At 52.8% G+C, this 26,154-nt stretch overlaps 1 protein-coding gene across 1 annotated transcript in view; it reads right to left on the reverse strand.

The window, feature by feature from the left end:
• Window positions 1–1,626: 1,626 nt before the first annotated feature.
• Window positions 1,627–26,154, reverse strand: part of TSPAN15 (tetraspanin 15) — a 49,732-nt gene continuing 25,204 nt past the window's right edge. The window contains exons 2-8 of the mRNA XM_028109725.2: window positions 24,080–24,265; window positions 22,760–22,834; window positions 12,718–12,813; window positions 9,990–10,106; window positions 4,736–4,783; window positions 2,980–3,096; window positions 1,627–2,443 (exon numbers count right to left, since the gene is read on the reverse strand). Of these exons, the coding sequence (XP_027965526.1) occupies window positions 2,294–2,443; window positions 2,980–3,096; window positions 4,736–4,783; window positions 9,990–10,106; window positions 12,718–12,813; window positions 22,760–22,834; window positions 24,080–24,265 (789 nt within the window). The 3' untranslated portion in view covers window positions 1,627–2,293. The remainder of the gene's footprint in view (window positions 2,444–2,979; window positions 3,097–4,735; window positions 4,784–9,989; window positions 10,107–12,717; window positions 12,814–22,759; window positions 22,835–24,079; window positions 24,266–26,154) is intronic.

A 26,154-nucleotide genomic window follows, 5' to 3' on the forward strand; every position in this document is an offset into this window, starting at 1 on the left:
GAGTCCTCCCCATGTGTCCCGTTTTGCTTTCTAGAGAGGTGAGTGGCTGAGGTTTGGAAGAAAAGGAGCAAAGTGTCGGCTGGAGCTCAGCCGTCTGTGACCACCCACCCATGACCCCTGCCCCACGTCAGCAGCAGTGTCGGGTAGAGGGGTGTCTGCACAAGGTGGAGGAAAGAGGGAAGACTAGGTGACCAGAGGCGTTCAGGTTACAGGGTCATATGACTTCGGATAGACACACTCAGTGCTGTCCCAAAGCTGTTCCGTGCTTCTGCCATCTTGCTGCCCCAAAAGCAGCTGCCCCCCACTCTGCGCCCAGAGAGAATCCCCAGAGAATTAGCCAGAGCCAGCCAGCCAGGAGGCCACCAGCCAGACGCAGAGTGCAACCTGGCCTTGCGTGCATAGGTCAAAACGGGGACCAGGTGGAGTTCCCAGCAGCAGCTGCAGTGACCACCCCATGCACGGGGACATCAGCAGTAGCAGCCATCGGGGCTTTGCACGCCCAGTAGCATGCCTGTGTCCACACCAGGCGACAGAGGGACCGAACACTGGGGAGATTCCACCTGGGTACCCCTCATGGCTTTGTCACCTGCCAGCCAGGTGCTTTGGGCAAGTCACTTAACATGCCTCAGTCTCTCCATCAATAAAATGGACATAACAAGAGTGATACCCCACACGGTTGTGAGACTTAAAGGAGCTGGTAGCTGTGAGATGTTTACATGAGCTCCCGACACAGAGTTCGCTCTCAGATGTGTTTGCTGTTGTTACATTAGTCTGTGCTTTGACAAACCCCTCTCCTCCCCCTTCCCACACCCATCAGACAACTCAGGCCCCTACACATGGCCGACCAAGCATCCGACCAACTTAGCTTCTAGATGTGATGGGCAGCTCCCTAACACCCTCAGACTAAGTTCTTCAGATCTGGGGGCTGGTGCTGTTTATTTCTATTGCTCTGACTACTCAGAACCTCGCCAGAAATCTGGAACCCAAGTCTTGGGAAGGCTTGGGTGGGCTGACCCATGCAGGTCCTGCCATCTCCAGCAGGGGGCGATGGGTACCAACCTTTGCTGGGCGTTGAGCATTCTTCCTCCCCGTCCCCAGAACCAGGAACACCCGCTGTCGGTGTTGGAGGATCGAGCCTCCCAGGTTCCAAAGCTGCGGGTGAGTTTGTGGGCACAGCTCCTTCCCAGACCCCTGACTTTCCTAGTTCCCATCTGCCCCACTTCCCGGAGGAGGAGCCTCTTGCCATTGGTGGCTTTGCCTCAGTTTCCCAGTGTGTAAAATAGGTGTGGCCATCTCTGCCTCTTCCAGAGATTTCCCACAGGTGAATCCCTAGCAGCAAGGACAGGCAGGGGAGGCTCCAGGCCCAGCCCACAAGCACAATTGGGAAAAGCCATTTCTGTCAAAAGCAACACCAAAGAATGGGAGCGGCCATTCCAAATCCGGAGCAGGCAGCCTCCAGCCAGCTGCCCATCCTCCTGGGCTGCCGGGTCCCAAACCATCCCAGATCTTGGCCCCAGGGTGCCTCCTTCAATCCTTGCACCAATCAGGGGCTTCCCGGCCCAAGCAGCGGACTTCTCCAACCCCTCCTGACCCAAACAGCACAAATGAAATACACACAAAAAAATTAAAAAAAAAAAATCACATCTTTATTGTTTGATTAATAAACTGGCTTGGAAGGGCAAGAATGGGGTGTGTGGGTAAACACCCAGCTTTGATTAGTCAGAAACTCCTGTTAACCGTGTACAAAATGAATGTTACAAAATCACGTAGAAAACGGGGTCAGCAAAGCAGCAGCCTTGGCGAGGGCTCAAGGTCCCTTGAGGCTGTGAAATGAGCCCAATCTGGCCTCTGGGGCGTGGCTGAGGGACTCCGGGGCCGTGGGGGCTACACACCCCAGCCCCCACAAGGCACACATGGTCTCCTCCGTCCTCGCTTACGAATTACTACAAAATTGCCCTCAAAGGGGCATAAACACCACAGGCCATGGCATTGCCAGAAATGAAATGGGCCCTAAGCTGAGCCCTGAGCAGCGCCTTCCGCGGCGGCGCGGGCCTAGAGAAGGGGCGCCCTTGTTCCCCACGCTGAGGAGGGTGGGCAGGCACAGGACCCCAGAGCTGGGGAGGGGCTCCGCTCCCCAGAGGGACGGTGGCCGAGGGAGGCCTGGACAGGCCACCAGAGCAAACACAGCCAGGGTTTTGGTCAGTGCCAAGTGTGGGGAGAGGATCCGCAGTCCTGTGCAGCCACCGTGCTGTGGCCTGAGCGGTGCGCTCCCGGCACGGTCCAGACGGGGGCGCTAATTGGGGTAACACATGCAGCACCCTGTGCCTGCTGCCTCCACGCTGGGCTTGGCGCCGGGCCCCAAGAGTCCGTCAGTGACAGAGTGCTCCATGATGATGTCCTCCACCCGGGTGATGTACAGGAATGTCAGCAGCACCCCCAGGAACTGAGGAGCAAGGGCAGGGTGGGTGAGAGCCTGCTGGGGATCCGGGTGGCTCTCTCTGGCAGCCCCCAGCCCGGGCCCTTCTCTACCCCTCAGGAAATCCCAGAGACCCTCTCTGTGCCCCATCAGCAGAGGCCCCTCCATTCTGGGACTCCTGTCTCCAGCCCAGCTATGCCGCTCACTATCGAGGGGACCTCGGGCAAGTCACTTAACCTTGCCAAGCCTCAGTTTCCTCCTCTGTAAAATGGGCATGCTAATAGTATCTACCTCCCAGGATTGCAGACGGCTGTGCCTGTAAAGCACTTGGAAGAAGTTTACAAGCAAGGTTCTTGCCATTTGCCCTCTCCTTCCGGCCCTCTAGCCCTCCAAGGGTGAGCCCAGATTGATGGTACGAGAGCCTTCTTCACCCCACCCGTTTTGTACCTTTTCTGCCTTCTGTAATCACCAAGCCACATTCTCTGAACTGACACCTTGCCCACCATTCCACTTCCAGCTCCCTTCCCTGGGAGACGGGGCCGGGGGGGATGAGGACAGCCCACCTGGGGGAGCAGGATGCCCAGCAGGAGGCCCGCCATGATGGTGTAGTTGTCCATGAACCAGATGAGCACAGCGTTGGTGCAGCCCCGCACATAGATGACATCCTGCACGCTGAGGCGCTGCACAGGGAGGAGACTGGCTGACCCCTCGCCTGGCAGAGCCCCAGCCCCAACTCTGCTGCTCACTCGAGGTCCAGGCAAGTCCCTCATCCTCTCTGAGCCTCAGTTTCTCACATGCAATTTGGAGCATGGCTCTAGACCACTGGGTCTCCGTGGGTGGTAGTGTTCCCTAGAGAGCACTGAGGACATTGTGGTGGCACTTCTGGTTGTCACGGCAGTTAGGTTTGGGGACTGAGGGGCTGCAGAGCTAAGGGCAATCCTACTCACAAACAACTACCCTGTCTACCTGCCTCTCAGAAGTCCCCCGGGGCATCTAGACGGCTGAAAACCCATCCAGAATTACCCAAAAGGCCAACTCCCAGGACTCATAAAAACCAAAGTGTTTTCTGTGTGGTTTTGCTATGCGCAGATACACAGCGCGCGCGCGCACGCACGCACGCACGCACACACACACACACACACACACACATATATATACTGTACGTAATTTTGCAGAAATACTACTAAAGATGTAAATTCAAGAATGATTATATTGTATTTTGTTTGGAATTTTATCAAGAATTGCCCACCAGGGGCGCCTGGGTGGCTCAGTTGGTTAAGCGACTGCCTTCGGCTCAGGTCATGATCCTGGAGTCCCGGGATCGAGTCCCATATCGGGCTCCCTGCTCGGCAGGGAGTCTGCTTCTCCCTCTGACCCTCTTCCCTCTCGTGCTCTCTATCTCTCATTCTCTCTCAAATAAATAAATAAAATCTTTAAAAAAAAAAAAAAGAATTGCCCACCATTTTTAAAGACCACGTCCACGGCAAAAATAATGCCCATGGGATTCCCGTTTGGAGCACAACTCCCCCTCCCACGGGTCAGCTGCCCCTGGGGGCAAACACCTGATTGCTTTGTTGCGTCTTCTGCTGTATCTAATGCCTGAGCATTTGCATGTGAAATATGCTATCTGCTTGTAAATTGTTCTATTTCTCCTATTATCTCAGATCCGTCACTTGTTCTGAAATTAGGCGTGTAGGTAGATTATGTTATCTGTGAATTTCATTTCGAGATACTAACTAGGCCATTACCAGATGATTATTATAAAACCTGGCCATTGGGTCTGATGGCTTGAGAACCTCTGCGAGTCCATCACTCTCCAACTGAAATGTGTGTCAGAAGCACCTGTATTTCTATATGTGCGTTTCTAACAAGTTCCCCGGGGCTGCTGTTCCTGCCGGTCCAGGGACCTCACTTTGAGAACCACCACTCACAGGCATCTCAAGTTGTCATGATTTTTGGCTCCCTTCTCAGCACCACCGCAGTGTCACTCTTAGCCCAGCGGAGTTGCAAGGCTGGTGCTGAGCACGGCTGGGCACACGGGCATGCGGGGGTGGGAGCTAAGGGCAAGGGCTCGGTGGCCTCCCACGGACAAGCCCACAGTAGGTGCTCAGCAAACACAAGCAGGCAGGCTCTGCCGGCCTGGGGGATTCTTGGCTCCCTGAGTCCTTCCATGTCTGGGCACAGGTGGAAAACCCTGGCAGTCCCCGACTCCTGTTCCGAGCCAAGAGCCCACACCCCCGCCAAGAACCCTTCCCATCACTCTGGGGATGGGACAGGAAGAGCAACCTTTCTCAAGGAAAGAGATTGCAAAGACATTACCTCCTTGTCAATAGTTCTGTAGCCGCACATGGTGTTGACCACTTCCGTCTGAAACAGAAACGTGTGTTAGCTGTCACATCCATCGCGCTTACTATGAAGGACTGTTATTCTCCCCTTTTCCCTGACCGAAGCATTGAGGCACAGAGTAGCACCGTCTGTATGGATGGAGCTGAGACTCCCACGCGGGCAGTCTGGCTGGGGTCTGCATCTTAACCTCCCTTCCTCACCTGCGCCACTGCCCCACTCCAGAAGTGCCCAGGAGGACCGACGGGAAGGCTGGTTCTGTGAGGTTTGGGTGGGAGGAGCCCTCCACCACCAGCAGCCCAGGACCCCCAAGAAAAGCGTGCCTTCCCGGGCTCCCTGCTGCAGCCGCCCCACAGCCACGGCTCTGCTGATAGGGTGGTGCAAGGTCTCGGAGGTGGGGCCCAGGCCGTTCTCGCTCCGCTCGCTCTGACCACGGAAAACCCCAGACCACAGCCAGGCCCCGGCCAGCTGCGCTTTACCTGAGGACCGGGCCAGGGCCTCCGACCACACGTCCCTGCCCCTGCAGACTGCCATTCCACCAAGCGAAGGGCCACACAAGTGCCGGCCCAGGAAGGGAGCTGCTCTCAGGAGCTCTGGGCTGCCAATCCCCCCAGGCGCAGGGAGAGCTGTGGTTGGCCCCGGGCGCCATCCCATCCCTTCCCAGCAGACCTAAGTCAGAGGGTGGGCAGGGGCTCGCACCCTCACTGCCCAGGCCCCTCGGGCGGTCTCCTCCTCCTGCAAAGTGAGAGGAAGCGAGAGGCCCCGGCCCCATCCATGTGACTGGAAGCCGCTGTGTGGGGTCAGGGGGCCCCGGGTGCTGGCAGCCAGGCAGGTGCCACACAGTGGCCAGCACGGCCTCTGGCAGCACGTGGCTGGTCCAGATCCTGCTCTGCTCGCCAGGAGCTCTGTGGCCAGTCTTAGGTGTGCTGTCACGGGACTGAACATGGGGGCCCTAGATAAGTATTTGTTGAATGCATGCATGCATGAATGAATGAATGCATAGGTTCCTCGGTCTCTTCCATAAAGCAGTGGTGCTCAGTGACCCCACGTCATGGGGCTGTTTTGAACATAAAGCGAGATATACCCATCAGGGGCTTATCTCAGGGCTGGACACATGGAAGAACCCAGGGGCGCTGGCTGGAATGACTTTGGACAGGATCCCAGCCCCTAGAAGGCGAGGAAGGCTGTCTGCTCTCCTTCCACAAGACTGGGTTGCACCTAAGGCCTCCTCTCAGATATCAGGACCTGGTTTGCAGGCAAAATCACCTCCCTTAGTCTAGACTGTACCCCAGGTGCCCTCAGACCCAAATCCATCCAGCATCCACTTAACGTCGCTCAGCTTTTGTGGCTCTTCTAGGCTGTGCGCACAGCCCTCGTGGAGAGGGTCAGGCCCGGAAAGCAGGTGCGTGATAGAATGAGGGGAACGGTGTTTTCTACCCTACATGTCTGTTCTTTCTTTCATTCACTGAACAAATATTAACTGGGCACCCATTATGTACCAACCACTGTTCTAGATGCTGGGGAAGTAGAAGAACCAAGGAAAGTCTTGGCCTTCATGGAATTTATATTCTAGAAAGGGAGACACTCAATGAGCACAGTAAGTAATTGATATGGTAGAGAAGGTGACAAGAGCAACCACTTGGCACTGTGCTTCCAGCCCTGGAGGCAGGGCCCTGCCGTCAGGCCCAGACCCCTCCTCCGGACTGGGCTTCCCCTGCCGGGAGAGCCCCCTCCAAGGAGGGGGGATAAGAGGTCTCCGCGGTCTTTCCAAAGGTAAAGCCTGCCTGGGTTTGCCCACAGAACCGATATTCTCCAGAGGCTCTGCTGAAGGTTCACAGGCCCCAAGAGCTGCTCTGCAGTCTCTTCCATGTGGCACAGGGTCAAGGTCAGGAAGGGGACTCCTGAGCAGCCCAAAGACAACACAGCAAAGTTCACAAGGGTTCTTCACGGGTGCGTCCTCTCACTCTGGCCCAGGACTGATGAGCTGGGTTATCTGAGGCCTGAGAAGCGAGTGGGAAGGTGAAGAGAGAGGCCTGGAGGGACAGGCCCCCAAAGGGTAGCCAAAAATGAGAGAGTGGAGAGCTATACAAATTGGACACAAGAGCTCAACAGGCACAGCTCTGGAGGCCATTTAATGGAGTGGCAAACTGCCCTCCCCACCAACAAATCTTGGGGACATCAGTGTAACCAAATTTCACAAGCCTGTATGAACTCTGTTGCTTCAAATCCTCTGTAGGAGGCTGGGTAGAAGACATTCCCTTTAAAGCTGAGAGCTAGGGGGGAAAGTGACTTGCCCTGAGGAACTGGTTGGCCTTCTTCTGTTGAACGGTCACCATGTAACAGACCACGTCTCCCCTTTTCCTCTGGCTGCCAGGAAGCTCTAAAGCACCAAGCACAAGGCTCTAGTTTCTGATTTTTAAAAATTTCCTTTTTTTCTTCTATGTATTTTCTGTGTGTTCATTCAGATCTGTGGCTAAATGAAATAGTGACAATAAATAGATTCATACACAAGTTCATACGCAGATTCTATGAAGGCAGGAAACACCCTCTTTTCTATTTAGACAAAACCATGGTGGGAGGCACAAGGAGAACCCACGGTGGTTTTGCAGTGGGAGACCAGAGATAACCCACCTCAGTGCTCCCATCCAGATGCTGGCTTCATGGTCCACTTCTCTGCGGGGGGCATCCACGTTTATACGCCCGGCCTGGACTTCTCCCCCAGACTCCAGCCCCCCTATATCCAAGTGCCTCTTTGACCTCCCTGCTGGAAAATCACACAGGCTCCGCAGACCTGCCCTCTGCTGTCCTCCCCTCTCAGGCAATGGCAGCCCCGTCTTTTCTTATGACTCGGGCCAAAACCTGGGAGTCCTCCTTGATTTCTCTTTCCCTCATCTCCCACATCTGATCTGTCAGCAAATCCTGTTGGCTTATAGGGAAAACAAAGCCAGAATTGGACCAAGTTCTTCTACCTCCACTAAGCCTCTGTCTTCTCCCAGCTGGTGTGGTGGACGCCGGGAGGAGCTTTCCAGAAGCCCTGCAACTGTGGGAGCCCAATCAGGAGGAGCCTTAGCTGTCAGTCCCTTGTGGTGATTGTCACATGTGGTTATTATTTTATGTGTCAACTTAGCTGGGCCTTGGGGTGCCCAGATACTCAAACATTATTCTGGGTGTTTCTGTGAGGGTGTCTTTCAATGAGATTAACATTTAAATCAGTAGACTGAGTAAAGCAGATTGCTCTCCCTACTGTGGGTGGGCCTCGTCCCATCACCTGAAGGCCTGAATAGAACAATAGGGCTGCCTCTCCCCCAAGGAACAGGAAATTCTTCCTGCCCGTCTAACTGCAGACCTGAGTTGAAGCACTGGCCCTTCCTGGCTCTTGAGCCTGCCAGCCTTCAGACAGGAACAACACCATTCGTTCTCCTGGTTCTCAGGCTGTTGGACCCAGTCTGGAACTCCATCACAGGCTGTCCTGGATACCCAGCTGCCTGACTCCTCCTGCAGATCTTGCTCGCTAACCAGAATCTCAGAGCCTGCTTCCCTGAGAGCCTGACCTGACACGGGCCGCTGCGCTAGCTCCTAACCAGACTCCCTAGGTCCACCTCTGCCCCACCCCCCACAGCAGTTAGAGGGACCCTGGTAAAGCCTAAGTCAGATCTGCCAGTCAGCTACCAAAACCCTTCATTTGACTCCTCGTCACTCATGGGAATACCAAAGTCCTGACCATGGCCTTCAGGGTACCCGGGACCTCCCTGACTTAATCTGCTACTATTTCTCCCCCATGCTCACTCTGCTCCAGCCACATTGGCCTCTGTGCTGTTTCTCAAACACACAAGGGCAATTCCTACCTCAGGGCCTTTGCACTTGCTGTTCTCTTTGCCAGGAATGCCCGTCCCCCAGATATACATGGCCTACCCCTTCACTTCCTTCAGGGTTTTACTGAGAACCTACCTTCTTAGTTGCAATCCTCCACACCCTGCTTTTTCTCCTGAGCATTTACTGCCTTCGAGCATACTATCTGTCACTTTTTATCTTGTCAGTCTTCCTGACTAGAATGTCAGTTCTATGCAGAGAGTTCTCTGTGTGTTTTCTGTACCCCTAGAAACTAAAATCACATCTGGCACATAGTAGGCCCTCAACAAATATCTGCTGAGTGAATGAATACACATAGGGCTTGACCTGGACAGCTTGGCTTGGACACTCAGGTGCCACTGCCTTGGGTGATGAAGTTCAGGATCGCCCCCCACGGGCTTCTCTGAAAACGCTGGGCTCTTCCCCAGCACTCCCCCTTCCCAGAAAGCTACCCTAAGATGGCAGCTAAAATTTCCAAACAAACCTTCCCTCCTGGCCCAGGCTTTTTTAAGGCTGGTGCACTTGGCACCGGCTCCCTGACTTACGGGAGAGGCCCCCACCCCCATCGACAACTGCTTGGTTTACAGAATCCAGGAGTGGGCGCAGAATGGCAGAGATGTTCGAAAAGAAATTTTCCATGACTATTCAGGGTATGAGTAATTGCAAAGCGCGCCACCTCATTCCAATCCAGAAACCAGGCAGTTTTTGGACACATTAGTCAAACACAGAGGACTGACGAAGCCCCTTATTTGTAAGTGGTGACTCCAGAGGACAGCTTCCCAAGTGGCCATGGAGGTGACAGCACTGAGTGGGGGTCCTGCCAGGGGGAGGCCGTGGCTGGCATTTATATCACCACACCCATTCCCAGGTGCCGCCCAGCGAAGGCTGCAGAGCCGGCCGCCCCACGAGGCCCCCCTGGCCTGGACCCCTCTCCGCGCCTCCGTGTAGGAGTCCAGAGCACAGTTCCCATGATGGTGGCATTTCATTCCAGCCCCACCAACCCTTCAAATTCAAAAACCTTTGCCTGGGCAAAGGTTTTTGCCCTTCAAAAACCCTTGCCTGGGCAAGGCAGGCACCTAATGCTTGGTGCCCCAACTTCTTCATCTGTGCAGTGGGTAAAGTAACAGGACCGACCCCACGGTGCTGTGGAAAGAGCTAAATGAGTTACCGCAACTAGAGAGCCTCGAACAGGCCCGCACATGGCAAGTGTTGGATAGCTGGTAAGGACCGCTACTGGCAGGACGACCTGCCCCGCCCCCACCCCCAGACGTACCCCTTCCAGTGGCCCTGGAGACCCGGGACGCCTTGGCAATGACCACCACCTCCTGCCTGCCCCCCATTCCTGAAAGACGGGAGGCGGGTGCCGGGTCGGGGTGGGTACCGTGTTTCTGACGCAGCAGGTGTAGGGCACCCCACAGGCCAGCGGTCCGGGGGCGCTGCAGTCGTGGTACTGGTTTTTGCTCCAATCCCGGTAGTCTTCCCCGCCACAGCACTTGAACTGAGAGGAAAACAAGCAGGGAAGGGGGCTGCCATCACCGCCGAGGCCCCAGGCGCCCACCAGGAAGGGGCCCCGCCGAGAGACCCGGCGGTTTCTGATCGGGTCACCTGGGAGGGGGGCACCGGAGGCTGTGGTTATCAGCCAGTTGCCTGGGAGGTAGGGAGCACCCCATCACTGGAGAGGCGTGCAAGCCAAGGCTGGGCAGCCTCTCGGAGGGTTACCGTGGTGGGGGGAGGCTAGACACTGGAGGGAAAGTCGTTCCTTGACACCCCCATCTTCACATCCCAGGGCAGCTGCTCGACCCTTGAAGGTCCCAGAGACTAGGATTCTATGGGCCACCCCCACAGCCTAGTGGCCCCTAAGCCACAGTCACCCAGCTCTGCCTGTCAGCCCTCAGCACAGGGGCACACACACCTCACATCCTGCCACAGGCTCAGGACCGCAGGGGTGGCAAGGCGGCCTCATTTTCCCCTTAGCTTAGCTGCTCCCCGCATCTCCCCCTGCACTGGTGTGGGCGCCCAGGGAAGCAGTGATTCCCCTGAGGGGCTGACGTGTGATAGGTGTGGTGGCTCGCACCAGAGCGACAAGGGTGAGCCAAAGCCACACAGCCGCGGGCGACAGGGACAGGCTCCGCTGGGGAGACAGGGAGTCACCACTACGTGGAAAGGTCAGTGGGGTAGCGTTGTGTGCCAGGGGCGTGGGAAAAGAGGAGAAGGGGGTTGGAGGGGGCGGCTGTACGTTGGGAGGTCAGGAGAGGCCCCTCTGAAGAGATGACATTTCATCTGAAACATGAAAAGCAGGAAAAAGCCAGTCAACAGAGCATAGGCCCCGCGCAGGATGAGTGAGGTGTAGGCGGGTCGCAGGTACGGAGGCCCGTGTGTCTGGAGCAGGGCGAGGATGATGCGAGGGCCAGGTGGAGAGGCCGGCCTAGGCCACCCCACGCAAAGCCGCGTTAGCCAGAATAAGTAGGGGGCTGGGATCATATTCGGAGTGATGGCGAGTCACTGGAAGGTTAACTAGGGGAGTGACAGGGTCAGAGGTCCCAGCACAAGCACAAAGCAGACACCCTTCCAGAGTCCCCACAGAGGGCTTCCGGCTGTCAGCTCTCAGGACCTGGCAGTGCCTCCCCAGGGTGCTGCTCAAAGGGCATTTGCTTTGAGTTCAAGAGTCCAAGAGACTAGAGTTCAAATCCTCATACTACCATTCCTAGCTGTGTGACTTTGGGCAAGTTGACCAGCCTCTCTGGGCCTCAGATCCTCATGTGCCAAGCAGGAAGAGCAATGCTGGCATTGCACAGCTGAGCTGAGGATTACAAAGTCAGGCCGTGCATGAAGCACTCAGCCTGGGAGAAATGAAATCCCGAAGCCAGGGGAACGCTGGTTCCAATAAAAACATTACGCTTCACCCGATGGCCAGAGCTGGCCGACACGCCCCTGGCAGAAAGGGGCCTCCCGGAGGCTGCACCTGTTGTGACTACAGTGAAGGCCTGAGCCAAGGGAGTGGCCACCACGGGTGGCCGTGGGCGTGGGGAGATCTGGTTCTCGCTGAGGGCTAGCCCCGGCAACCAGGCCCGCTGAAGCCCCCTAGACCATGTCCCAGGAAGCTGCCAGGGCTGATTCTCGCCGAGGAGAACATGGTGGCAGTGGTCGCCACAGTCGAGAGGAAGGGGCCCCCCACAACCCCCTGCTGCCGATGAGAACCTGAGCCTCAGAACTAAGTGAGACTGATGTACAGAAGCCACCAAGGGCAGTGCTGGCCTGCCACAGCTGTTATTATAACACCAGCAGACGTGGGTGGACCTTGGGGGGAAGGGGCAGTATCCCCAGAAGATGATCATTGCATTCAAAGAAGTGTTACAGGGGCGCCTGGGTGGCTCAGTCGTTGAGCGTCTGCCTTCGGCTCAGGTCATGATCCCAGGGTCCTGGGATCGAGCCCCGCATCGGGCTCCCTGCTCCACCGGAAGCCTGCTTCTCCCTCTCCCTCTGCTTCTCCCCCTGCTTGTGTTCCCTCTCTTGCTGTGTCTCTCTGTCAGATAAATAAATAAAATCTTAAAACAACAACAACAACAAAGAAGTGTTACAGAGGAAAAGGAGAAGTCCTGTTCTGTTCCCCAATGCAGGGGGAAGTGGAATTGGGGAAGAGTGCTCTCTACCTCAGGGCTGTCCCTGATTTGCCAGGAGTGAGCTCCCCGTCCCTGAAGGGACTCGGCAGAAAGGTCTCTGAACTGGGCAGCTAGGAGGTCTGTCTCTCCCACCTCAGGGAAGGAGGACCTTTGCCCATTGGAGAAGGGTCCCCTGGAACCCTGCAAGGAGGCTTGTAGCTATAGCAGATCTTATTCTAAAAAAAAATTTTTTTGATGGGGGGCTATCTGTGTAATTAAAGAGAGGGAGAGTAAGGACATTCTGGGCCAGGCATGTGGTTGAGAAGGTCAGGCCCCCACCCTTGGTGCCCATCCACGGCCCCGCCACTGCCTCGCAACTTGCCCAGCACCAGCTTTGGGAATGGATAAGCCACTGCTCCCTCGCCCCCACCCTTGCCCTCTGGAGCGAGGTCCTGAGCCAGGGGCAAAGGGCATGGCAGGCGCATCTCTGACCTAGAGCACCCGGCTCACCTCCTTCTGAACAAAGTCCATGATGTTTTTGAAGTCCAGATCGTCATAGTAGTTCTCGATTCCTCTTCGAATGTTGTCATTCAGAAAGTCGATGGTCTATTTAGATGGAGACATTACAAAAGAAACAGACAACCCCCCACCCCCTCAAAGTCCAATCCAAGAGCTCCCAGAACTCGGGACTGGAACAGAAAGCCCACAAGCCCAAGTAGCCCCCACCCAGGCTGCACCACCTCCCTGCCCACACCTCTGTGCATCCCGGTGCCCATCTGATACCTGGGTCCCTTTGCCACGTCTGAGCAGGAATGATTCACCCCCTTTCCTATACAGATCAGAGAGCCCAGGCACCAAGAGATGGGACCCTGTCTGGGGAAGCAGCCACGCCAGGCTGGGACTTGGCTGGCCCGGGTCCCAGCCTGGTGCCCTTCCCACTGCCCAAAGACAGGCCTGAGCCGAGTCTTTGTCCTCCAGGCCTCCTCTCCACTCTTGTCTGCTATCCAAGCTCTTGTGTTATGGATAAGGAAACTGAGGCCCAGACAGGGGGCCTGGCTCTCCTGGGGCACAGAGCAGGCTGGTTAGGGGCCTGGCCAGGACTGGAAATCAGGTCTCCTGACTTCCCCAGTGGGCCACTCTTCATCGCTGCAGGGCTCTGGGCTGAAAGACAGGGCCCACCTCCTGGCTCGGGCTGGTCGACCCCCGCCGGGAGTAGCGCTGGCACATCGCCCTCTCCCGGTCACGCTGGGCCTTCTGGATCAACAGCCCGGCTGTTGTGCTGAAATCCAGGAGCACAAAAGGCCCCACAGCGGGAAGGGGTGGGGGCGGGAGTGTGGGCTGCCCAACCCCACGCTCCTAGCGACAATCAGGGCTTTCAGCGCTGGGAGGCCCGCAAATCACCAGAGATTGAGCTGGCACAAAGGGGGCATTCTTGGCTCTGGAGCCAGACGATCCCTGGGGGAGGCGCCTGTGGGTGCCACTGGGAAAACAGGGCCCTGGGTTCCAGGCCTGGTCCTGCCACTGCAGGCCACACCACAGCTACCTCCCCTCTCTGAGCCTCGGTTTCCCACTTGTGAATCAAACCTGCAGGCCTATCTTTGAGATAACTACCAGCTCTGAGGGTCAGAGACAAGGCTGAGAGGGGCCGCCAAGGCTCGTGGTCAAGAACAGTTCCGGTAGCCACCTGGGCCTCAGACAGCTCATTTAGCCACCAAGCCTCCACTTCCTTACCTGCCAAACGGGGAACATAACCTCTGCCTTGGAGAGATTTGAGTTTAGATAGAGTAAAGCTACAAATGTGCTTAGCAAGGGGCCAGTCACATGGTAGGCCATGGTACTGTTATAGATCTTTCTCTTCTTTTCCTGGAGACACATACCCTACAGGACTGCTTCATACCCATCACATCATCAGTGAAAAATGGCTAATCCCAAGGGAAACCGAAGCCTCAAGTCTTGTCCAAAAGGCCTCCTGAGGTGGAAGCGGCCTCCCAAGCAAGAGCCAGCCCCTAGCCTCGGACCCCTCACAAACACCCTGCAGCCTGGAGAGGTAATCTGACCAAGGTCACTCCACTGGTTGCTGGCAGAAAGATGCCAGGACTCCCGCAGGGCTGGAGATGGGGGGCCAGCAGATGAGAGCAAGAGGCCCTGGGCAAGGTCGGCAGAGGGGATGCCCAGTGGCCTGGTGGGGAAAGGCTCTCCCTCCCTCTTCAGTAAGTGGCTCTGACCTTTCTCCCCAAACCAACTCAGTCTCTGGGTACTTTCCAAACATGCTGACTCCAAAAAGGCCTCTGCAAAAATCAGTCCTCCCATCTGGTAAGCTGAGCTGGGTCCCTACAGGGAAGGGAGGCCCCACTGGAGGCCCCTCCGAATGGGCAGGAGGAACAGATGGCCCCAGGCTCCATGGACAGCAGCTGCCCCAGCTCCCTCAGGGACCTCTTTGGATCAGGCTTGCTCTTGTGCCCTCCTACGTGTGTGTGCGCATGTGTGCGCGTGTATATACCAGAGATATGAGGATACTTAGGGGGTCCTTGTGCCATGATGGGGCTGGGGATGGATGAGAAACTCCAGTGAGACAAGCAAGCTGCCCAGCTCATGAATTTAACTGCAAGGTGCTCAGCTATGTTCAGCTACGTTCTACAGGACTGGGGGAGCCACTAGGAGGATGTGCCTTGTGGGGCACAGCAGGGATCCTCTGCCCCTTGGGGACCAAACCCCCGGTGCCACCCCCGCCCTGCTCGAAACCAGCTCACAGCAGCAGGGCCAGCTCCAACTAGGGTGAGAAAACCACCTTTCCTCGCCAGGCTGGCATGGCTTCACAGGGGCCACATGGCCTGGCTAAACTAAGCAAAGCATAAGCAAACATCAAAGGCCACAGGATTTTCAGAGCCTATTGTTTAAACCACCAGAGGCAAGCTGCAAAGAACCGTCCTTTCTAGTTCTTTCTTTTAAATCTAATTTTAAAGCTTTCCAAAGCCTCTGCGGCACAGCTTCCAGCAGAGGGGCTTGGTGTTTTTAAGTGAATGAGGAATCAAGGGGGTGGGGCATGTGGCAGCCCCGCCCCCAGGCCCAGAGGCTGAGGAGCAGGGGGAGGAGGGAGGAGTGGAAGGGCGGCCACGGGAGCCTCCCTCCTGGCCTCCAGGGATGGCGCTTCCGTGGCTCTCTCCCTGAGACCCAAGGCTGCAGAGGCCCTGCTGACACCAATACCAGCCCGGTTGTCACAATGTGGAGGGGCTGCTCAGCCTAGAACGTCCTTTCTTCCCTTGCACGTGAGCCTAGCCCGCATCTCTGGGCTTCCCTTAGTGCCCCAGACTGTGGGGACGCGTCCTCTTGCCTCCAGTACTGAGACAGGCTCAGTCGAACAACCAAAGCCTGAAGAGAACCCAGGGAGCAAGAAGAAAGGAGGAGAGAGGGCTACAAGGTTCTTTGGAACATTTGCCAGATCCTTCCACCAACCCTGCTGGAAGTCACAGGTTTAATCCAGGGTGGGGGTGGGGGAGGGGGAGAGGAGGTCCTGCTTCAGCTTCGCAGGGACTTGGGCCTCCAGTTCTCACTCCCACACGTTGTCCACAGTGCGGCACAGCAGCTGGGAGAGTCTGGCCAGGTCTCAGTGCAGAACCTCCTCTACTTTGCTCCGGGTGGGCAGGATATATGTGTGTCCACATGCTCCATCAAGCAAGCCACGGTGTCATCTCCTTTCTCCCTACCCCTGGCTTCAAGGGCGTGTCCTGAACCAGCTAGTGCCGGTGCCATGATAAAGCAAACAGGTCAGATGCTGTCCACCGTGCCATGGCCTAGTGTTGGGTATGACCCCAGCATCCTCTGATCAAGGCCAGGAAAGAGGCCACTCTTCACCCCTTCCTTGGCAGTGGAGGGAAGGTAGAGGCCAGGAGGCCTGGGCTGGGGGTACAGACATACCAGCTACCACCTGGCACCCTCTGGGTCTCCCGCTCAGCTCCGCCTGACTGGCGACACATGGGCAGTTGTTGCCCTCTTCCAACACCCCTGCACCCTCAAGAGAGGCCCCAGAACAAGCTGGAATACTGGTAGGTCAAGGTGAGACCCAGACAGTTGTGGAGGTCACTCAGGTTCTTCTCGCACGGGCTGGGGTCAGGACACTGCATTTCTGATGCCCAGGCCCTTGGAACTCTGTGCCCAGCTTCCCAGTGTGCAGCTGCTAGACTCTGTACAACAGAGAAGCCACTTGAGTCTGACCATCAGGTCATGCCCGATAGTGGAAACCCTGCCCAGGGTCAGGGATGGAGAGTCTTGTCTTTATACCTGGGTGTTTTGTTGATTTCTTGCTGCCAGCGGTGGCCATGGCCTGTGCCCCTTCCCGAGAACCACGTGTGAGGTCATTAGCCTAATTTGTTCTCATCTGGCACCACGAGTGGATTCTTAGATTTACAGGTAGCCTGTGGAGCCAGACTTGTTATAGTAGGGCTCAGAGAAATGTTTCTTCTCCTCTTGGTGAGGAGAAAGTGGAACTGGGGACTCACCTCCTCCTGGCAGCTGACCTTCATTGCTCCCCACCTTTTCTCTCCACCCTACGCTGCCCCTTCCTGCTGCCGTCAACAGCCATCCTCAGCACTGGCCAGTCTGGTATTTTACATTAGAGTTAGAAGGGACATTATTTTTCTGTATATGGTATTTTCCCCCATGATTATAAGAAAAAGAAAATTTGGGAGCCAGGGAAAAAATATCAAGAAGAAAATAAGAATCACCCTAGCCCTACCTCTCAGAGGAAATAAGAGTTAATATGAGAATATTTCTATTTTTTTCCAGGTTTTTCCAGGCCTGTTTTTTTCATGGTAGAGATCTTACTGCATTTATAGTTTTATATCTCATTTTTCATTTATTTTGAATTATATATCACAGGCATATGAGCACATGGCTCATGATGAGCCTCAGAAGAGCCAAGAGCCCTGATAGTGAGGGTCCTTCCTGGGCTGCACACAGAGATCCTCCCCTGACAGGACCCCGTAAGGGGACTCCCCATCCAATCCTCAGGCTTTGGGGATAATGAGATAATGAGAAGCTCTTAGCCCTGACCTCAGCCCATGGCATCCTTAGCTGTGAGGACCAGAGAGCTCAGCCCTCCGGCTGGATGAAGGAGCAATTGGTGTCATGGCCGCTACTGACCTATGGGGGACTGGAAAATGATAAACCAGCCTGCCTTTGAGATAGCATGCTGGAAACCAGAACTGCTGCTCATTTAGGGGATTGTTAACTAAAACAATCGATGCTGCTGACCACAACCTGGACCTGAGCTCTAGCTAGGAAAGCACTAATCCAGAACCTCTGGAAAGCCACAGGCTGGCTGGGAGCCCAGTGACTGCACAGAAACGCATCCCCATGGACAAATGGAATAGACACTTCTCTCCCCTCAGGCTGCGGAGACATGAACCAATACCTTGATCTTCCAGCTCAGAGAGGATGGTCTGAAAGACAGAAAAGGGGAAAAGGGAGGAGCAAGTAGTGACACTAGATTGAAAAGACAACAATGGGGCAAAGAAAAAGGGAAATAAAAGAATATTTTGAGACAAACAAAAATGGAAACACAACATACCAAACTTCGGGGATGCAGCAAAAGCAAAAGCAAAAAGCTTAGTTCTCAGAAGGAAGTTTATAGCAGTAAACATCTACCTTAAGAAAAAAAGAGAAAGACCTTGAATGAAAAATCTCACTTTACACATCAAGAAAGCAGAAAGAGAAGAGCGAACTAAGTCCAAAGTTAGTAGAGGGAAGGGAATAACAAAGATCTGAGCAGAAATAAATGAAATAGAAACTAGAAAGACAATAGAAAATATCTATAAAATTAAGAGATTTTTTTAAAGATAAATAAAATTAACAACCTCTAGCTAGACTAGGAAAAAAACAGACAATTCCAATAAATAAAAGCAGATATGAAAAAGGAGACGTCATAACCAATACCACAGAAATACAAAGGATCATAAGAGACTACGATGAACAATTATCCACCACCAAACTGGGTAACCAAAAAGAAATGGATAAATTCCTAGAAACACAAAACCTACCAAGGCTGAGTCATGATGAAATAGAAAATCTGAACAGACCAATAACAGGTCAGGAACTAGTAAACTAGTAAAACTCTAGGACCAGATGGCTTTACTGGTGAATTCTACCAAATACTTAAGGAATAATTAATACTAATCTTTCTCAAATTCTTCCAAGATATCGAAGAGGAGGAAACGCTTCCAAAATCATTACGAGGCCAGCATTCCTCTGATACCAAAGCCAAACGAAGACACTACAGGAAAAGAAAATTAGAGGCTAATATCTCTGATGAACATAGCTGTAAAAATCCTCAACAAAATATCAGCAAACCAAATTCAACAACACATTAAAAGGATCATAGCCGTGATCGAGTGGGATTTATCCCTGGGATGCAAGGATGGTTCAACAGCTGCAAATCAATCAGTGTGATACACCACAATAACAATGAAGGATACAAATCATATGATCATTTCAATAGATGCAGAAAAAGCATTTGACAAAATACGATACCCTTTTCTGACAAAAATGCTCAACAAATTAGGTATAGAAAGAATGCACCTCAACATAACAAAGGCCATACATAATAAACCTGCAATTGACATACTCAGTGGTGAAAAAGTGAAAGCCTTTCCTTTAAGATCAGGAAGAGAAAAGCGTCTACTCTCACTACTTCTATTCAGCTAGTCCTGGAAGTCCTAAGCCAGAGCAAGGAACTTAGGCAAGAAAAAGAAAAAAAAGTCATCCAAACCAGAAAGGAAGTAAAATTTTCTGTTTGTACACGACACGATCTTATATACAGAAATCTTAAAGACCCCAGGGGCGCCTGGGTGGTTCAGTCGGTTGAGCGTCTGACTCTTGATCTCAGCTCAGGTCTTGATCTCAGGGTCATGAATTCAAGCCCCATGTCAGGCTCCATGCTGGGCATGGACCCTACTTAAAAAAAAAAAAAAAAAAAAAAAAAAGAAATCTTAAAGATTCCAGCAAAAATCTGTTAAAACCAATACACAAATTCAATAAAGTTGTAGAATACAAAAATCACCCTACAAAAATCAGTTGCATTTCTATACACTAACAATGAACTATCCAAAAAATAAATTAACAAACCCATTTACAATAGCATCAAATAGAATAAATTATTTAGGGATAAGTTTAACCAAAGAAGTGAAAGATCTATATACTGAAAATCACAAAACACTGATGAAAGAAATTGAAGACAACACAAATAAAGGGAAAGATATCCCTTGTTCACGGACTGGAAGACTTAATATTACTGAACTATTCATACTACCCAAAGTGATCTACAGATTTAATGCAATACCTATCAAAATTCCAACAGCATTTTTTCACTGAAATAGAAAAAAACTCTTAAAATTGGTGTAGAACCACAATATGACCCCAAAAAGCTAAAGCAATCCTGTGCACAAAAAGCAAAGCTGGAGGAATCATACTTTCTGATTTCAAACTATATTATAAAGCTACAGTTATCAAAGTAGTATGGTACTGACCCAAAAAACCCACACATATACATCACTAGAATAGGATAGAGAGCCTAGAAATAAACCCAGTCATACCCACTAATTTTCTATAAAAATGCCAAAAATACACAATGGGAAAAGGATAGTTTCTTAAATGGTGCTAGGAAAACTGGATATCCACATGCAAAAGAATAAATTGGACCATTATCTTACATCATACACAAAAATCAACTCAAAATGGATAGAAGACTTAAAGATAAGACCTGAAATTGTAAAACTCTTAAAAGAAAGCATAGGGGGAGAAATCCCAGACATTGGTCATGGCAATGATTTTTTGGATCTGACACCAAAAGCACAGTTAACAAAGGCAAAAATAAACAAATGGGACCACATCACACTAAAAAAATTCTGCACAGCAAAGGAAAGAAACAAAAAAATGAAAAGGCAACCTACAGAATGAGAGAAAATATTTGTAAGCCATATATCTTTTAAGAAGTTAATATCCAAAATGTATAAGGAAACCTTATAACTGAATGACAACAACAAATGATCTGATTAAAAATGGGCAGAAGAACTAAATAGATATTTTTCCAAAGGAGACATCCAGATGGCCAACAGTTATATGAAAAGATGCTCAACATCACTCATCATCAGGGAGATGCAAATCAAAACCGCAATGAGATATCACCTAATGCCTTATTTGAATTGGCTATTGCCAAAAAGACAAGAGATAACAAATATTAGTGGGGAGAAAAGGAAACCTTTGTACACGGTTGGTGGGGATATAAATTAGTATAACCAGTACGGAAAACACTATGAAAGTTCCTCCAAAATTTCAAAATAGAACTATACCATATGAACCAGTAATCCCGCTTGTGGGAATATATCCAAAGGATATGCTGTTGCATTACTCACCATAGCCAAGATATGGGAACAACCTAAGTGTCTATTGACAGATGAATGGATAAGGAAATATGCTTATTTATTTAACATATTTATATATTTTTATTTTTATATTGTATTGTATATATATCCATTGCATACACACACAATGGAATACTATTTAGCCATAAACAAAGAAGGAAATCCTGCCATTTGTGACAACAAGGATGGACCTTGAGGGCATTACGCTGAGTGAAATAAGCCAGACAAAGACAAATACTGCAGGGTATCCCTTGTATGTGGAACCTAAAAAAGAAAAAGGAAGTCAAACCCATAGAAATCAGAGAGTAGAGTGGTGGCTACCAGGGGCTAGGGATAGGAAATAAGATGTTGGCCAAGGGTACAAACTCTCAGTTATACAGTGAATAAGTTCTGAGGATCTACTGTATGGCATTGTGACTCTAGCTAATAACACTGTGTTGTATACTTGAAATTTGCTGAGAATAGATCTGGAGCATTCTCACTAAAAGCAGAGTTCCTGTGTGAGGTGATGGATGTGTTATTTAACTTGATTGTGGTAATCATTTCACAATGTATATGTGAATCGAATCATCACATTGTACATGTGCATGTAAATATGTTGCAATTTTACTTGTCAATTACACCTCCATAAAGCTGGGGGGCGGGGAGGAAAAAAGAACTGAAACCGAAGAGCTGCCTCTGTCTTGCTGTGTGCTGTGGGAAGGGCTTCCTAAACTCTCTGTGCCTCACTGACTCCATTGATTTGATGGGAGTCTCCCTACCCCTCTCCTGCAGTTCCTAAAATGGGAAGAAGACCCCTGGATTCCAGGGGTGTAGACAAGCCTATGTTCAAGGGGCTCCCCTGCTGCCCCCTCCCCGGGGCCGGGATCCAGCTGCACCCACGAGGAGTTTGGCGGGAGTCAAACACCAGGTCACTGGAGGGCTCTGTATCCCCCTGTGTCTGGGATAGCGACGGCTGCCCTGGGCTCAACCTCTGACAAGAGAGAAAATGGGGCCACAGCCCTCAAGCACCTGCTCAGCAGCAATGCCCGAGAGCGCCAGGAACCGAGCTGTCTGGGTGGGGCGGGGTGGCGGCAGGGGAGTGGACAGACCGAAGAGAACTTACTCAAACTCACCCTGCTCCCCAAGTCCCACCTCCAACACCAAAGCTGGGATGAAGGCAAAGGAATGCGATTATGGGAGAAATGACAGAGCCTTGGGTTGGAAGTCAACCCCACACAGCCACTAGGTTATTGTGGGGTCTTGGACAAGTCATTTCTCTCCTCCAGGCTTCGGGACAGAGGAGCTGATAGGTAACAAGGGTCCACCGGGGGCCATAACCACGCCGGGTCCCTCACATGCATTCTCTCATCAAATCCTCACCCAAAACCCAGTGAGCTAGGAATAATAATCCCCTGGGAACCTGAGGATCTGAGAGGCTACCCAAGGTCACACAGCCAGTATGAGGCGCACGCAGCCTGCAATAGAAGGATTGGAGACCAAAAGCTCTGAGAACCTCGCCAGCTCAAAGGGGCCCTGATTCTGCCAACTCTTCCAGGGCCAAGCCGTCATCCCCTCCTTCCTAGACGACAGCCTCCAACTGGCCCCTCCACAGCCTCCCGCCTCCCTACTGTCCATTCTCCACTCAACAGCAAGTAAACTGTAAATCAGATCACATCACTTTCCTGCAAAACTCTCCAAAGGCTTCCTACTACTTTTAGAAAAAATTCTGAGCACCCAAACCATGGCCTACGAGAACCTATGAGATCTGCCCTGGTGGCCCTTCCAACTTTGCCTTCCGTCCCTCCCCATCACTCACCCGCTTCAGCCCAGTGGCCTGCATGCTGGCCCACAGAGCTGCCAAGCTCCTTTCTGCCTCAGTGGTTCCCTCTGCCTGGACCTCCGTTTCCCCTGCTCCTCACCTGGTAGGTTCCTTTTCATTCTTTCATCATTCCCTCATCCACCCCAGGCACTCACCTGCCACCTGTTCTGTGTTCTTGTACTCTGGTCTACTTGTTCAGTGCCCATCTCCCCAGCAGAATGGACATTCCACAGGAATTATCTACCCTGCTCTCCGCACACCCCTAGTTTATAGCCCAAGGCACACACGGTGGGTGCTCAGCATACACATGTGGCTGACACCTGCACCAGAGGCCCACCTGGTTCCGGAAGATCAAGGCCACCACGCCACCGATGAGCTCAATTATGAGGCAAATCCCAAGGATGTACATAAACTGAAAAACAAAATTCAGAGATTCACCTAGAGGGGCAAGCGAAGCGCCATTTGCTCCGAGGTCAAGTCTGCTAGAGCTCTTATTGGCCCCTGGGCCTTTTGCTCCTTCTTCCCGTGAGGACACAGGATGTGGACAGATATTCCCCGGGAAAACCCATCTCTGGAGCCAGTCAGTGGTCAGGAAGGGTGACTCAGCTGTCGAAGCCAGATTGCTATTGAGGTTTGTCTCAGGAGAACTCAGCAGCGTCTGGGTGGAAAAACACTCCCTCCCATCACAGCCCCACCACGAGGACAGCTGGTCCCCACTGCAGCTGACCCAGAGGCAGGCCTGGCCTGATGGGCAGGCTAGGGTAGCATCTCCAGCTCTGCCCGCAGAGCCCCTCAGAAGCGCTTCCCAGACCTCCCAGAGTGGGTGACGTGATGTCTGAGGCTTGAAGGATATATACCCCCACCCCTGCCCCTTATCACAGGGCAGCCCTTGTCCAAACTGATGCCAGCAACTTCCAGCCTCAGCCAGCACCAATACCCTGCTTGTAAGGGCTTTTAGGAGCTTCCCACGTGAGGGGTGACGTGAGGTCAAACACACATGTGGGCGCAGAGTGAATCTGCCAACCCAGTCCCCCCCCCCAGCTTTGGGGAGCCATTCGTTACTTCACAGAAAGGGGGCCGGGTGGGGTTGACCCCAGGGCAGGCACTTGGCCCAAGCAGGCCCATCGGAGTCCTGGGACTTGGGCCCGAGGTTACCAGGAAAGATTCCCCAAATCCGGAGCTGTAAAGACCATTAGCCTGAGGCTGCTGGTGACTATTGCAAAGACAGCGTGAGGCCTGGGAGGCGGCAAAAGAGAGAGAGCCCAAGGGCACCATCTACACCCCTGGTCCCAGTGTGGGTTTGCTGATGATGTGAGCCAATGACTCACCACCAACGTTTTTGGGGTTTACTTGCTCTCATTTCAGTGTGGTTTCTCCCACTCGCAATTGAGAGGCCAGACCAACGCAGGGTTTAAATAAGAAGAATGGGATTCAAATCAGCCTTGACATGCAAAAGTGGAAGTGGCTTGGTCTCTCTTGGGCCAAGGTGAACAGGTAGGCTGATCCAGGAAACCCTCTAGAAAGTCTCGTTTGAGGCAAGGACTGAAAAAAAAAACGGGCTGCCCAAGGGCCCCGAGGCGGTCTCCTCAGCTCTCCGGGGGGCTCCAAGGACCGCTCCCCCCGCCCACCAGCTGAGGGGTACATGGGGCCCACTCACCGCTTGGAGAAGGCACAGGTTGTCACGGAGGGAAGCCAGCACGCCAATGAAGGAGACAATGAACATGATGACCCCCAGAAGGATAAGGATGATGGCCGGGGCCAGAAAGGCGCTTTCAAGGGTCTTATATTTCTGTCGTTCCACCTCTGCGTAGATCCCCACTGACAGGACCAAGGCTCCGATCAGCTGCAGCAAGAAAGCAGGGGGTGAGAGAGAAGAAAGACTGGCAGTCACTTGATGATCCTACAAAGAGTTCATCTCGGGGCTACGATGCCTGTCGCTGGGGGGCTTACCCCAGATGACCGTACATGAGGGAAGCTGCTATGGGCTGAACTGTGCTCCCCCAAAGTTCAGACGCTGCACTCCTAACCTCCCCCACTTAGTACCTCAGAATGTGACTATATTTGGAGATAGAGCCTTCAAACCAGTAACGAAGTTAAAAATGAGGTCATATGGGGGGGGCCTTAATCCAATAGGGACTGGTGTCTTTATAAGAAGAAGAGATTAGGCCCCAGACACACACAGAGGGGAGAGCACGTGAGGACACAGGCAGAAGGAGGCCATCTGCACCCCAAGGAGAGAGGCCTCGGGAGAAACCAACCCTGCCGGACCTTGATCTTGGCCTCCCAGCCTCCAGGGCTGTGAGGAAATAAATTTCTGTGGTTGAAGCTACACGGGCTGTGGCACTTTGTTAGGGCAGCCCGAGCAAACTGGCCCCGACCCTCTTTAGAGGAAAGTACCGCTGAGCTGGGGGCCCTGTGATACCTCCTCCACAGGCGGGTCACCCAGGGACATTTCAGAGCTGCTAAACGCAGCACCCTGAACGTGGAATATACAGGCAGGAGGACCATCGGGAAGGAGGAAGGTTAGGGTAGGAGGAATTTTGAGGGGATTTTTAAGTCAAATTCCTTGTTAAATCAACTTTCCCAGCAGTGGAAAGATGACTGAGTCCCACTCTGTCAGGAAAAACCAGGTCACAAAGCCCTTGGAGGGCCCCGCTTGTCCCTCAGCCTCAAAGTCTCGTGCTAAATTTTCAGGGAGTTTTACCAGCTGCCACCACTCCCAAGCCTCAGACGAGTCTGGGGCTACACTGCCGCCCTGGGATCCCACTGTAGTGTCCTGACTGGCCCCCTTCGGCCCATTCTCCACATCAGAGTGACCAGGCAAACCCAAATCAGAGCAGGCTGGTTCTCTGTGCACCAAGAATGAAAGCCACAACCCTAACCACAGATGACAGGTCCACACAACCTGTCTGAGCTCACCTCTCACTTCCTTCCCTCCCTCCCTCGGCTTTCGCAGCACTGGGCTCCTTACTGCTGGTGGAACACACTCAGGGAGCCACCCCAGGGCCTTTGCACAGGCTGTTCCCACTGCCTAGAATACTCTTCTTCCTGACATCCACATGGCTCACCCATTCATCTCCCTCTTGTCTTTTGCTCAGTTGTCACCTGCCTTGTGAGGCCTTTCTGGGGCCATCTTATTTAAAAGTAGAAAATCCTTCCCCCTCAAACTCCTGATCCCATTTCCCATTTCATTTTTTCTCCTCTGCCCTGACCAGTATTTAACGAGCAGCTTTCTTCTTTTACTTTGTAATTGTTTGTCTTCCCCAAGAGACTCTAAGCTCCACGTCAGGAGGGATTTTCCAACTGTTTGGGGCATCCCCAGCACCACGACAGTTCCTGACATTTAGGAAGTACAGTTGGTGCTTACAATCAATGTGTATTGAATGGATGCGTGCCGGACTTCCCTTGGGCTTGAGTCTGACGCTGTGTACCCCGTCCCCTGCTTGTCCAAGGATTCTGAGTTTCCGGGCCACACCTTCCTGAGAGCAAGGACACATTGCCAGATATGCTGGAGAAGGTGGCGTGGGACAGTAACCAGAGCCGTGGCACAGCCAGCTAAGGTCCAAGGAAAGGAAGTGAGGAGTGACACCGACAGGATGTTGGTGAGATACCCTAGAGTCAACAGCTAGAAAACTGAGGGGGCCACCTCTCCAGTTCCTCACTGGCCTTAAATTGGCTCTAATGTGCCCTCAAAATAGATCCCCTTGACTTCCTTCTGAAGAGTACTAAGAA

The sequence above is a fragment of the Eumetopias jubatus genome, unplaced genomic scaffold (genome assembly GCF_037043125.1).
Source record: "Eumetopias jubatus isolate StellerSeaLion01/CBP00866 unplaced genomic scaffold, mEumJub1_p1.0 scaffold_17, whole genome shotgun sequence".
Classification (NCBI taxonomy): Eukaryota; Metazoa; Chordata; class Mammalia; order Carnivora; family Otariidae; genus Eumetopias; species Eumetopias jubatus.